The 12,907-nt window shown below is 56.4% G+C and overlaps 1 protein-coding gene across 1 annotated transcript in view; it reads right to left on the bottom strand.

The window, feature by feature from the left end:
- The window catches only part of CTDSPL (CTD small phosphatase like), a 75,165-nt gene that overhangs the window by 15,694 nt on the left and 46,564 nt on the right, over positions 1 to 12,907 (bottom strand). Inside the window, exons 2-5 of the mRNA XM_069084426.1 lie at positions 11,885 to 12,039; positions 6,392 to 6,424; positions 3,393 to 3,494; positions 129 to 185 (exon numbers count right to left, since the gene is read on the bottom strand). Of these exons, the coding sequence (XP_068940527.1) occupies positions 129 to 185; positions 3,393 to 3,494; positions 6,392 to 6,424; positions 11,885 to 12,039 (347 nt within the window). The remainder of the gene's footprint in view (positions 1 to 128; positions 186 to 3,392; positions 3,495 to 6,391; positions 6,425 to 11,884; positions 12,040 to 12,907) is intronic.

Below are 12,907 nucleotides of genomic sequence, written 5' to 3' on the forward strand. Positions count from 1 at the left end.
GGCCAGCAGGCCAAAGGAGAGGGTCCTGCCATGGGGGTTCCAGGGGAGGCGGGGCTGGGGGCAACAACGTTCCACAGCTAACAAATTCTACAGTCTTGTTAGGGTGACTGCCCGGCAGGGATACTTACTTGATGTATGGTTCCATCGATTTCAACCGGAACAATAAAATCAGCATTACTGATAGGCTGGAGAGAATGAGAAAAAGGTCAGTGTTTCCCAGGGACCAGAGCCAGAAACATGCGCACAAGCGGACAGGCCACACACTGGCCAAGGCTGCCCCTAGAAGAGAAGCTCCCCCGATCAGGGGCTTCCCCATGATTCTGTGGATTCGCTTCTTACTCTGGGGGGGGGCAGGGATGTTGCCCACTTGTTCAGTGGCTGACATCAGCTGTGGCTGTCCCAGGTCAGGGGCCTCTCCTCTCCCTCTGAGCTTTGGCAGCTGCCCAGGGAACTTCTCAATGAACAGCTGGTTCAGAGTCCCACTGCCAGGACACAGCAGAGGAGACACTTGGCCCCAGATCTTCCTGGCCTCCAAGGATGCCTTTCCCCATTTTTGGAAAGAGGAGACTGAAGTGTCCCCTGGGGATGTACCCTTAGAAGCTGGTCATGTCTGTAGTTCCCTGCAGACATGGGTGTGGATGGGCTCAGCTCTTTAGAACAGGTGTAGACAGACAGAACTCAAGACCTCCTTCAGAGCAGGGAGCTTTCTCCTCCAGCCCTGGGTGGGGGAGCCTAACTATCTTGGTACCTCTGGCCATCAGGGAACAAGTTAAAAGCGTGGATGGCCCCATACAGCCCACTGAATCTAAGGCAAAAACATCAGATGAACAGTCCCGAGTGGTGGAGCTCAGTTCTGGGTGCTTGAGGGAGAGAAGTCCAAGACCAGGCCTCTGGCCCCTTCTAGATCTCACCTCAAAGCTAACAGGAGGGCAGGAAAGCTCAGGGCACATGCCCTACCCAGGAGGGCCTCAGGGCAGCATGCTTCCCCCCAGCTCCCAGTGGCCACTTACCTCAACTGGGACCTGCCCTTTGCAACTGCATCTCTCCCTCCCGCTTCTCCTCTCCCTCCCTCCCCTCCCTCTCTCTCCTGCTTCTCCTTTCCTTCCCTCTCTCCCTTCCTCCTGCCCTCCTTTTCCCCACCCTCTCTCCTCTTTTCTCTCTCTCCCTCCCCTTTCTCCCCTTTGTAAGTCATTTATTGCTGCCCTTTCTTGCTCCTTCATTACATGGAGCTTGGCACAGAGTAGGTGTTTGATATGTAAGTGTTTGCTGACTGACTTTTGGAGTGCTGAATTCCATGGGGGCTGTGGACTGCCTAGGATGTTCTGGGCACAAGATGGAGAGCATTTGTCCAAATGACACGTGTCTCCCCCTCCCCACCCCAATTCTAGCTAGGACCATCTCCAAGCGATGCCCTGGCAGTTCTGTGCCCCCTCAGACAGGAGGTTGGGTTGGGAGGGGTGAGGGGCCAAGAGGGGCTCTGCAATCTTTGGAGGCTCATTTAGGCCCTGGGGGTGCTGCAGAGAGCCCCTCTGCATTCAGGGCAGCTAGATGGGGCCAATCCAGAGAAAGAGAGGGAGTGACCAGGCACCAGCAGCCTGGCGTGCCCCACTGTGTGTCAGAGCTCATCTCACTGGGGCAGGCCATCAGGGCCCATCGACTTCTGACCATCTGGAGATGTTAATGACTCGGGGGGTCCCCAACGTGGACTCTCCACCATTCCTATGTGGTTAACAACCATGAGGGCTCTAACCAGATCCTTTTTGCCATTGTACATTCACTGAGCTTGGGAAATCCCCCTGGTCCACTAGGCCTCAGTGCAGCGAGGGGCCGCCCCGCCAGGATCAGGACACCGACTAGATGTTAGAGATCACCAGCAGCTCCAGGGGGACTGCCTGCCATGCTGGCTCTTCTCAGCCTGGAGGGGGAAGCTCTGAGACCTCACCACTGAGCCCTCGCCCACCCCCCAAAACAAAAACGCAGAGTTTTTTTCATCATTGGAGCACCATATTTAACCATAAAGATTCATGGCTAAAAGAAATAAGGAGGAAAAGCCAAGCCTGCCCAAACCCTTCCCAGCAGTCAGCTGGGAAGGGGATCAGCCAGTACACCAGCACCCTGGCCTCGGGCCTCTGGGTGCTGGCTGGTTCTGAGAAGCAGCCCTGTCCATCGAGGTTGTGGGAAGAAAGAAAAAGGGGACAGCCCCTTGGGCAGAGATGACGCAGCAGAGACCAGCATCTCTGGCCAGTGAAGATGGTGAAGGGGCCTGTGTAGGGAGCCAGCTGATTCCTGCCCTCCTCCAGGGCTGCATCTCTCCACCTGCCACTCTGAAGGTGACTGGTCTGTGGGGGGCACTAACACCTCCCTGAGGGGCCCTGGGAGAAAGGCTTCTAACACCACCTGGGGCCGAGCTGGGGCCAGCCTGTTGTTACCACGTCCCCCAGAAACCTCCCTGCAAGGGAGGCAGTAACTTCCAGGTGCAGGAAACTGTTACTGAGTCCCTTCTGTCGAGGCTTTCCCACGTGCATTGGGCACAGAGAAGGCTTTTTTTCCTCTAGGAGTAGGCCTGAGGAAGAGCTCCTCAGGAGGCCTCAGCTTTCTTGGAGATGTAAGACAAGGGAATAGACTGGCTCTCACCCGGCCTCCCGTGAGGCCTACGGCTCTGGAGTCCATCTCTCAGGCTGGCTGCTAACGCAGCCCATCACGGGGGACGCAGCGGTGAGCGATCCCTGCTCAGGAAGATGGGCAGAAGCTACACAAGGCTGCCAGTGCTGAGAGTGGGGCCTCCTCTGCCAGCTTCTCCCTTTCTTCCCCACCTTTCTTCCCCACAAGGACTGTGAAACCTTCTGACCTGTGACTGGTCCACCTCTCTTCTCCACTTTAACCTCCTCATCCTGGTGTCCGAGGCTAGGACCCAAGGCGTAGAGACTCAGGCCTTTCCTCAGCTCGTCCACCTCTACCTCCTTATGGGTGCTAAAGGCCAGATGGGCCCGGCTTTCAGGGTGTTCGTGAGCACGGCTTGAGCCGACTTAGCCAGATGGCAGTGAGGACCCTTGATGCTTCAGAGAAGAGACGTTCAACAGCCCATTTAAGCTGGGAAATACCTACTAGCTATGGGCTGCCGCTCTCACAGCTGGATGGCCCCCCCAGGGCAGACTGAGAACTTCCTGGGCAGAAGCTTCCCAGGCTCCCCCAGAGCACAACTCGTGGCCCAGGCCATCCAGAAGCATCAGAGGGATGGTCGAGAGGCTTTGGCATCAGGACTCCAAAGAAAATCCTGTTATCCGGAGCCAGGAAGCAGTGGGCCTGCCCCCATCTATTGCCCCCTCTGAGCCACCCTCAGAGGCCTCCCCCCGGCCCAGCAGCACAGACTCGCGCTTGGCTTCCTCGTTTACCTTAAAGGAGCTGTGCACCAAGGTCTCATCAAGGTCAATGACCATGCACTTCTTGCCATAGTCTGGTACCTTCAGGTCTGGGAGGAGGTATTTAGCTGATGGCTAAAGAAAGAGAAACACCCAACAGTGAAATAACCCTCCCTCCAACATCGCGACTTTGAGCAGAGTCCCAAGCAAGTCCAGTCTGCCCCCTGGCCGCCAGTCTGGGGACCCCAGTGTGGAGGGATGGCCACTTAGTGGGACTCACCGCTGCCACCAGCAAGTGCCCTCCGGCCAGTGGACCCAGTGCCTGTACACAGAGCAAACCGCGGCCCTTCTCTGCCTGGGGTCATTCTCTCTCTCTGTCACACACATACACACACTCACACACACACGCACACATACACACATGCACACACACAGTCTCACACACGCACACACTAACACAGTTTCACACATGCACTCATACACAGACACACACACACGCCCACACACAACTCTCTCAGTCTCACACATATGCACTCTCACACACTCATACACGCACACACACACACTCATACACATATGCACACTCATGCACAGACACACACACTCATGCACACAGATACAGTCACACACAAGCACACTCATACACAGACACGCACACATACACAGACACACACTGTCACACACAAGCATACTCATACACACACAACCACACTCATATACACATGCACACAGACACACACACAGACACATACACATACTCAGAGCTTCATCTCTGAGCCTTGCTTTCCTCATCTTAAAATGGGGGTGGAAATGCCCGCCCCACCCTTCTTCTGGGGCTGCTGCAAGTCAAGAGGCTTCTAAACCCAGTGTTGTCGGAAGGCAAGTTATCACTCCTGTCACTGTTCATGTGTTTGAGTGAAGGCAAAAGAACACTGGGCTTGGAAAGAGATGTGGTGAACATGACCTCCCGGGCCTCAGTTTCCCCAGCTAGGAAATGAAGGGATCTCTCTGGACCAGCCACTGTTGACCAGGCCCGCTGTGGCCTGGGGGCCTCCTTCTGTTGGCTGTTAAGGAGGCAGGAGCCATTTCATTTACCAGGCAAGTTGTTAAGGAGGGAAAGGAAAGGGTGTCTGCTGGTCCTAAGCCCAGCCTGGACGGGCCAGAGGGCAGAGTCAGGCTTCCCGAGGATGACAAGAGCCGGCCAGAGAGGGGAAGGGCCTCCTCCGGGGCTGGGGCCGGGCGGAGACATCAGGGCACGCTCCCCATCTGAGCTCCATGGCCTGCACCCAGGGCCCAGTCTGGGGGACATTCTACAGCCAATTCATAGGAATAATAAGATGACATGTGGTAGCTTGAGAGCAGGGGACGAGGGCTTGGGGCGCAGCAGACACTCAGCAGGCTGCCAGAGGAGGAGGGCCCGCCTGCCGCAGCATCTCAGAGGCCTTTCGGCCTTGCCTGAACCACGTCTGTGGGTCAGAACTGGCCCAAAGGCCGCTGGTGCAGGCGGGGCTCAGCCCTCACTCCCCGAGGAGGGTCCTCCCTATCGTGGGACTGCCCTCTGCTCTCTGGGGCCATGCCCCTCAGCATGCCATTGATTCTGCATTTCAAGAGAAGCTGTGCCCTATGGTGCAGGAGGGAGCCTCTTGCCTTTAAGTTAACTTTGTGTCTTCAGCCCAAAGTGATGCACTGGAGGCCTCAGGACATACGAGGACAGGGCAGGAAGGCCAGGCTGCTGCTGAGCCCCAGAGATCCTGCAGGGGCTGGTTCCCAGGGTGCCACTCAGTTACCGAGGGCAGAAAGTCAGTGCTCAGATCTCTGAGGCAGCCCAGAGGACCCAGAGCTTGGGCCGAAAAGGCCCCCTGCGGTTCTTGACATACGGGGAAGAAGGCCCCTTAGCTCCTACAGGGGGCCTGGGGAGTGAGTGACGGACAGATGCAGGGCTAGAAGGATTCTCAAGGGACTGTTTTCAGTCCGCTCCCTGAAGACCATGAAGTGAACGGATTCGTCCAAGATCACACGGCCTGACAGATTACAGATGAGGAAACTGAGGCCTGGAGAGGTGGTACCATGCCCGTTTCAGACAGCTAGTAAGTGGCTGGGAAGGGACGCAAAGCCGGATCATCTCCCTAAGGCCCAGACCGGAGATATGCCTGTACCACTGGGCTGTCCTAACGCTCTCAGCGCCCAAGACAGGAAACAGCCAGCTGGGCTTTCCAAGGACTGTCCCCTGAGCCGGAGGCAGAGCAAGGATGACCATCTCAGTGATAAGATGGGTGGCCTGGCCAGGCCCTGGTGGACAGAGTGAGGGAGATATGAGTTCAATTCTTGCCACATCCTGGCTGAGTGACTTAACCTCTCTGTGTTGAGAAGCAGGGGAGTTAGGGCCTGCCCTGGCAGAGGGGCAGAGGGAGCCTTCTCCCCCGGGAGTTCCCCTGATGAGGATGACAGCTCCCATGTCTGGAGAGAGCCTGGGGCTTACAGAAGAATGTGACAAGGCCGGCTGCCCCCTCCAGTAGGCCACGGCACAGCCCTAGAGAAGTCATGACCACGACAATGAGATGTTGCTGGGCCTCCTGAAGGGGAGCCTGAGTCCCCCAGGGGTCTCGGCCCCACTTTGTGGCAGAGCACACAATCTGCCTGCTGTCACATAGCCTGGAACCCAGGGTCCCCTGACCTCATGGGGATGCCTAGGACCAGGGTTGGTTAAAGGGCCCCTCCAGGGCACGACACCTTGGGGACACACCCTCTAGGGGAGCCCAGCATGACTGGCCTGTCTCGTGAGTGTTCCCTCCGAACTGTCCTCTTGAGGGCTAAGAGAGCATGGCCTGGCCTGTACGAGCACTTCTGGATGCAGAAGCTGAGGCTGAGGCTGATGCTGAGGTGAGGCAGGTGGCCCTTCGGGCCCAGGGCTGGGCTTTGAGTCCTGAACTGGCTGTCCTTCCTGGCCCTGTTTAAAACAACAGCCCCCGAGTGAGCCGCCTGCCTGGGGTGGACTCTTGGCAGGAACCCAGGAACAGGAGGGAGATACGTACGCTCGGTATGGGGATGACGTGCCTCTGGTCGCCCTGTGGAGAGAGCAAACGAGACTGCGGTCACCCTAGTGGGCCTGCTGGAGGGTGCGAGCAGAGAACAGGCGTCAGGGACGTTGGCACTGGGACCATCAAGGCGAGGACAGAAACGTGCTGACCTTGACGTTCTCTTGACTGATGGAGGAGATTAATGAATAATCCCTCAGCAGACACAGGAGAAGCCAGGCGGGGACCCATGGAGGGGGTGGCACCAGGAGCCACTCACTGGCCTATTCTCAAGTGTAACTTGGGGCCCCTAACAAGGAGAGCTGAATGGAAATGGCATGGGCTGCCTTGGGAGACAGGGAGGACCCCAGCACTGGAAGGCTGTGCATTGGGCAGGAGGATGGACAAACTGACTCCTCAGCTCCTGCCCTTCTTGGGCTGCTTGGTTTGGGGGAGGGGCACTATCTTCAAGCTGGACTTTGGAAAATGGTCCCCTTTCCTCCCACCAAAGACACTGGCCTGGGCCTCAGCAGTGTCAGTCCACCAGAGGCTCTGAGGTCCTCATGAAGATTAGAGGGCTTTGCAAACTTAGAAATACTTAGAAATTCTGAGTCAGTTTAAGGACCCCTGCCCCCACTCCCAGGCAGGCTCCCTGCCCTGGTGCCTGCATCACCAAGGATTCCTAATCCCTGACCCTCCCTTAGGACATAGAAGCACAGCTCCCTGAACCAATGCCAAGGGACCCTGCCTGGTCTGAGGAGGGGCTGGCTAACAGGCCAACCTCCTGCCAAGGGGATGAACCTTTCCGAAAACTGTTAGCCAGGGTCTTGGGGGCTGCTGAGTTTAAGCTTAAATACTTGTGAAAAAGCGAAGCTGTCCATAAGCACATCATCCTGCACTCTTCACACTGTTTTTGGGGGCCCCAATCCCTGGAAAGACTTTAGATTGGCCCAGTGCATGGCCCTGGATTATGGGGAAAACAGTGCCTCCCCCAAGCCCCAACAGCCGTGTGCCTTGGACCCTGTGAGCCCCACATGTCCATGAGAAGAGACTGAGCAATGGTGGGAAAAGCCTTGGTCCAGGTGCAGCCTTAGAAATGAACAGCAAATGGCACTTCTCTGTTCCTGAAAGAACTACAGCCATGTAAGAATGTAGAGCTGGGAGACCCCTCAGAGGCCTCTAGTGCCACTCCCTCTTTTCACAGATAAGGAGACTGAGGCTCAGAGAAGAGCCAGCTGGTCTGTCTGAGGTCACATCGCTAGCGGGTGGCAGACAGGTCCAGGTCTGGAACCCAGGACTCCTGGGCCCTAGTCTGAAGTTCCTTCCCCCACGTCGTGGTGTCCCCTTCCTCCCAGATACAAGACCCTAATGCCCCATCAGGGCCTGGGTACACACAGGGGTTCCAAAGGCTGAGTGTGTCCTACCCAGCCATGAGCCTCCTGGGGTTCCAGAAGACCAGGAAACTTCCCTTCGACTGAACGGAGGAAGCACAGATGCACATTGGGGCTGATCTGGGGCTTCCTCGACCCTGTGCCTCCCACATGGCAATACCCCAACGGTGGCCGTGGAAGAAGACGTGAGCAGGACCCTGCAAGGCTTCCCCATGCCTTTAGTGGTGGCAGAAGGTGCTGGGGCCACGGCTGCCCCAGCTCATAACATCTCTGAGTGGGGGCCCTGGCTGGCAGGGCCAGCAGGCAGGTGGGGCAACTTGGGTCTCAGGAGTGTGTCCATGAGGGTTCCAAGCTCCCACATGGGGGTTGCAGCTTGATTCTGCCTTGCCAGCTGACATCTCTTATTAACACTCAACGTATATTCAAAGAGCCAGAAAGACATTCACTGGCCTCCTGCCCTTCTGAAAAGGGCTTTTGTTTCCTGTTTCCTGAAAACACAGCTCTGGACACGCTGGCTGTGCAGTGCAGGTGGAGGGGGAAGGCCTGGCTTTAAGCAGTATCCCTGTCACATTCCGATCTAGGGACCCAGGGCAGGTCACCACACTTCAGCATGCTCCTTAAGAACGGTGCTGCCTAGCTGTGCCCATCAGCGCCAGGGGAAGGAGTTTCCCACATGAATAAAGTCACAAGTTAGGATGAAAAAGAGAAAAGGGAGAATTCTCTTATATCTGTCTATTTACGATGCGATCAAGGCACATATTCACAAGCTTTGGGCAGAAGAGTGCCCTAGTGCGACTTCAGATTGGGAATCCCTTGGATTGGATTCCAGGGCTAGGGCCACCTTTGGCACTCGAAGGCCAGGCTGCCGTGGTCATCAGCACCGGCTCCTCAGATCATTCAGGTTCCCAGGGGAGCTGAGGGTGGGGGACTGGAGGCACAGGCTCCGGCCCTGCTCGTGCACATTGAGGGAACCCTGGCCATCTTGCCAAGGGATAGCTTTGAGCTGATAAACCATGATCAGCATCTGGAGGGTGGGGTCCTGCCTTGGGATGTTAGAAGGGACAGAAAGGCTGCCAATGACACAACCAGCTTCCACAGGGGGTGCCTAATTGTGACACCAGCACACACGGCTGATCCTGGGTCCTCTGGGCCACCCTGATGGACGGATGCCGTCCCTCACTGGGGCCTGACTGTGGGCTGCTATAATGTGGCCACTGCATTCAATAGGCAAGGCAGCCTCCAAGAGGGAGAGTCACTGAATGTTGGAGTCTGTGTGCCAGGCAGGACCTCGGGAACCAATCTAACAAGGCCTGTCTCCCATTCCACAGATGAGGTCACTGAGATCCTGAAGCCAAGTTTTTGCCACTTTCTATATCCTCTTTGCTTAGCACAGTGCCTGATATATAGTCAGTGCTTAATTAATGCTGGTGACTGACTGATTCCAGGGATCTAAGGGCACAGAGAAGGTCCTTCTTGCACCATCCCCTGGCTAAAGGACACTAACCAAAGCTGCTGCCACCAATGGTGTGAGGCCAATGCCCTAGCCGAGGCCCACCGCTCAGAAGAGCACGGGCAGCTTTCAGCGCCCAAGAGCGTCCACGTAGAGAGGCTCCGCCAGACTGCTGCCCTGAGTCAGCGCTTGCTGAATGACCTCAAGCGTCACCAGTCTTTAGTCGGACTTGCCGAGGAGCTGAGGCCCCACCCCCCCGCTGGCGTATCCTGGCCATCCTCAGGCCCGAGCCTGACCCCTTCCTGGTTAGCTCCTCAGGCTCTGATCATCACAAAGGACATGTTTCTCTGCTTGGCATCCAAAGCTCCCCACAATGTGGCTCAAGCCCCTGATGCCAAGCTTCTCTGCGTTAACTCCCCTTCATACTGTCCTACCTTCTGGCTCTGGGAGCCCTTGGCTTCTGTGAGGGCTCTGGGAGGTGCCCCTGCCTCCAGGAAGCCTTCTGTGGCTCTCCTGCTGATATGGCTCTGATCCGTATCTCTTATTTTCAAGGAGACCAAGATAAGGAGGCCCTAAGAGAGCCTTCCTCTCTATCTACAAAGTGGATGGGAAAGATTCTTTATAAAACAACATCTCCATTTGGCGCTCTTAAAAACACAAGCGATCTGCTCAGCCCCTCCTGGCCTGGCGTCTGTCCTGGCGGCTGCTGGAACCAGGCAGGCCCTCTCAGGGCACTCAGGGCGCTCTTGGGGCATTCTCCCCTCCTTGCTTTGGTCTTCCTCAATCTCTCTCATCGTCTCTGTCGGCGATTCTGCTCGCTTCACTCCAAATCACTTGGCTCTACCCTGGGTCTTCAGAAACTCTCTCTTCTGACCATTTTTGATGGTGCATCCCACTCCCACATGCCAAGGGCTGAAGCGCTCCCCAGGAGTCTACGGGCCTTTGTTTCTTCCCGCCCTCTCCACGGCCCCCAGGTTTTGCTAGTGAGTATTCCTGGCCATTGCTCTCCTCCCCTCACCTGGGACAGGTGCATCTGCTGCCCCCTGCCTGGCCCTGCTTCAGTGAGGAGAACAGTAAGCTTCACCTCTGCCCTCTTCTCCACACACATCTATTCCTTCCCAACCCTCCCCACCCCCTGATTTTTCTTGTCTAGCTCCCTCGATATCTGTTCAGAGGTTTGACGGGACACTGGTTCCCCTTCATTAGAATGTTAGCACTACATGTACAAGCAGGTTTGCTTCTCTTGGTGCCTCTTGACTTGGTATTTCAAAACTGTTCTTTTCATCAGAAATGCTCGAAGCCATCACCTCCACCTGAGGCGCAGGGCAGCATGGCCTGCTAATGCCTGGCCTGGGCCGGGCAGGCCCTCAGAGACACGGCTGGGCCCCCGCTGACTCGTGACTCCTCCAACTGGCCATTCCAGCACGTTTTTCCCAACACCGGTTTGCCCCCCCACCCCCTGACTACTGTCCCCCCATTTCTTGCTCTGTGACGAGCCCGGCTTCTTTTCTAGCTCCTTGTGTCCTTCGGACAGTAGGTCTCTTCTGCCCCTTCTTCCCCATATGTTGCACGTGGGGCCTGAAGGCAATCTGCTCACACTCCCCACATATCATTTGGGCTTTCGCTAGACTGTGATGTTCCATGACTTGCGGCCATGTGGCCGTCCTGCCAGGAGAATACCTGTGCTAAGGCTCAAGGAAGCACTGAGACTGGACACTTTCCCCAGTGCCCCAGAGTTAGTGCTTCCTGCTTAGTTCAATCAGCCACCGTGGCCCACGAGGGGCAGCAGCGCAAGTTTCACCCACGTTGTTTTTCCATCGTGGATGATTTAGAACACTCTTTTCCAATTGTTGGAAATGTCCATGAGAAGGGGTCTGTGTGGTCCATCAGTATGGGGCCCCCCAGCCCTGGGGAAGGCTTCCTTGGCACTGGATCCCAGCAAAGGCAGAATCACACCTGAAGCGAGATGCCACTGACACACGAGTCAAGGGGGTGCTCCTCTCCCTAAACGTCCTGTCATCATGATGAAGAAATGCTGGCTTCTCCCTGTCCTAAAGCGCTTCTGTGGCTGCTGGCCTCTGAAGACTGAGCTGCCCACATGCTCATGGCCAGGCAGCTGGAAAGAAAGGCAGCTGCCCCGTGGGATGCTTCTCATCTGCAGCTCCGCCGCTCTGGGCCGGGGCGACAGGTGGCAGCTTCCTTCTGGAAAACCTCACGGATGAGAAGGAGGTGGTGTGGGAGCAGGCCTGGAATCAGAATTCCTTAGAAGAGACAGCCATCCCTCATCCCCATGTCCTGGCTGAGCCATGCAGATGAGTGCTGATGAAGACTGGAACCCAGCCTCACACGTCAGCGGGGAGGAGACGCCCCACTGCCTGAAGGGACTGGCATCTTGGGGTGACACAGCACGGCGGGAGGCCAACTCCACAATCCTGATTCTCTAACACAAGACACTGAAGGAATGGAAAAAGCCTGTGTGCGATCCACTTCTAGGTAAGGAAGAATGAGGAGCGGGAACACCAGCCGCCTCTGTCCACATTCTCTCCTTAGCCAAGAAGACCACATGTGGTTCAGAATTCAGCAGCTCCCCGAGCCCCCGGAGCCCCCTGAGCACAAGCCCGAGGCCCGAGGCCCGAGGCCCGAGGCCCGAGCCAGGCTCTGAGCACTGACCTTCTGGAGCCCCCCATTCTCCTCCACCACCGGGGGCAGCACGTTGGTGGCATGGATGGCTGTGCTGTCAACATGGTAGGTGCGGAAACAGCAGAACAAAGAGCTGAAGATGCTTCGGCTTCTCTGCTTCTTCAGGCTGATGCTGCTCTGGGACGCTGCAGGAGGAGAGAGAAAGAACACAGAGCCCTGAAGAAAGCGGCTTGGGGAAGACAGTGCCTCCCCAGTGGGGACGGCCTGCACTGAAGAGAGCAGCAGGCTCCACACAGACACCCCCCTTGTACTTGGTAAGAAGAGAAGAGTTATCAATTCCTTTTGTTTTCACATCTGAGCCATTTTGGGATACCCTCTCCCCTACCCCCACCCTCCCCAGTCCCCAAATGGAAAGTTCCCTTGTAATAAAGAAAGAAGAGTTAAACCCAAACCAATCGATCTAGTGGTGTCTGTGTCAGACAATGTATGCCCCATTCTGCCCCCATCACCCACCATCCCTGTGATTACAAGGCAGAGTTTATCCCACTGTCTGCTCCCAGGGACCAGGATCATTAGAAATACAAGGCTGATCAACAAGCATGAATCCAGCATTGACTACAGACCAGCTACAGAGCTGAGGTTTGGGAATGTGAAGCCCGGGACCTTAAGAAGTTCCTGTTCTAATGGAGGACAAAACCTCCATCTACATAGGTACAACATCGGGTCAGAGCCCGTGAACGCAGGGTTTGGGTCAAACCTCGAATAAGGTCAGGGACGCGGAGAGGCAGCCACACGAGGGAGCGCCTTCCAGGCACGGCAGAGCAAAAAGGCATAAAAACAGACCAGTCAGGCTGGTGACCCCTGCAGAGTCCACCGACCATTTCTAATGCAATGAACCGCAAAGGAAACGATTCTCTGGGAACCCGGGGACAAAGGCCCTTTGAACAGCGCACCATTACCAGAGCCCAGGTAAGAGAGGGAGAAGGCCCGGCACACCCAGTACTCCTGCCTGGCAGACCATGGGGGGCACTGGGGCCCAATGTGTAGAGAAGA

Source organism: Petaurus breviceps, unplaced genomic scaffold (genome assembly GCF_028583685.1).
Source record: "Petaurus breviceps papuanus isolate PSGF00001 unplaced genomic scaffold, PetGlider_PUasm1.0 174, whole genome shotgun sequence".
Lineage (NCBI taxonomy): Eukaryota > Metazoa > Chordata > Mammalia > Diprotodontia > Petauridae > Petaurus > Petaurus breviceps.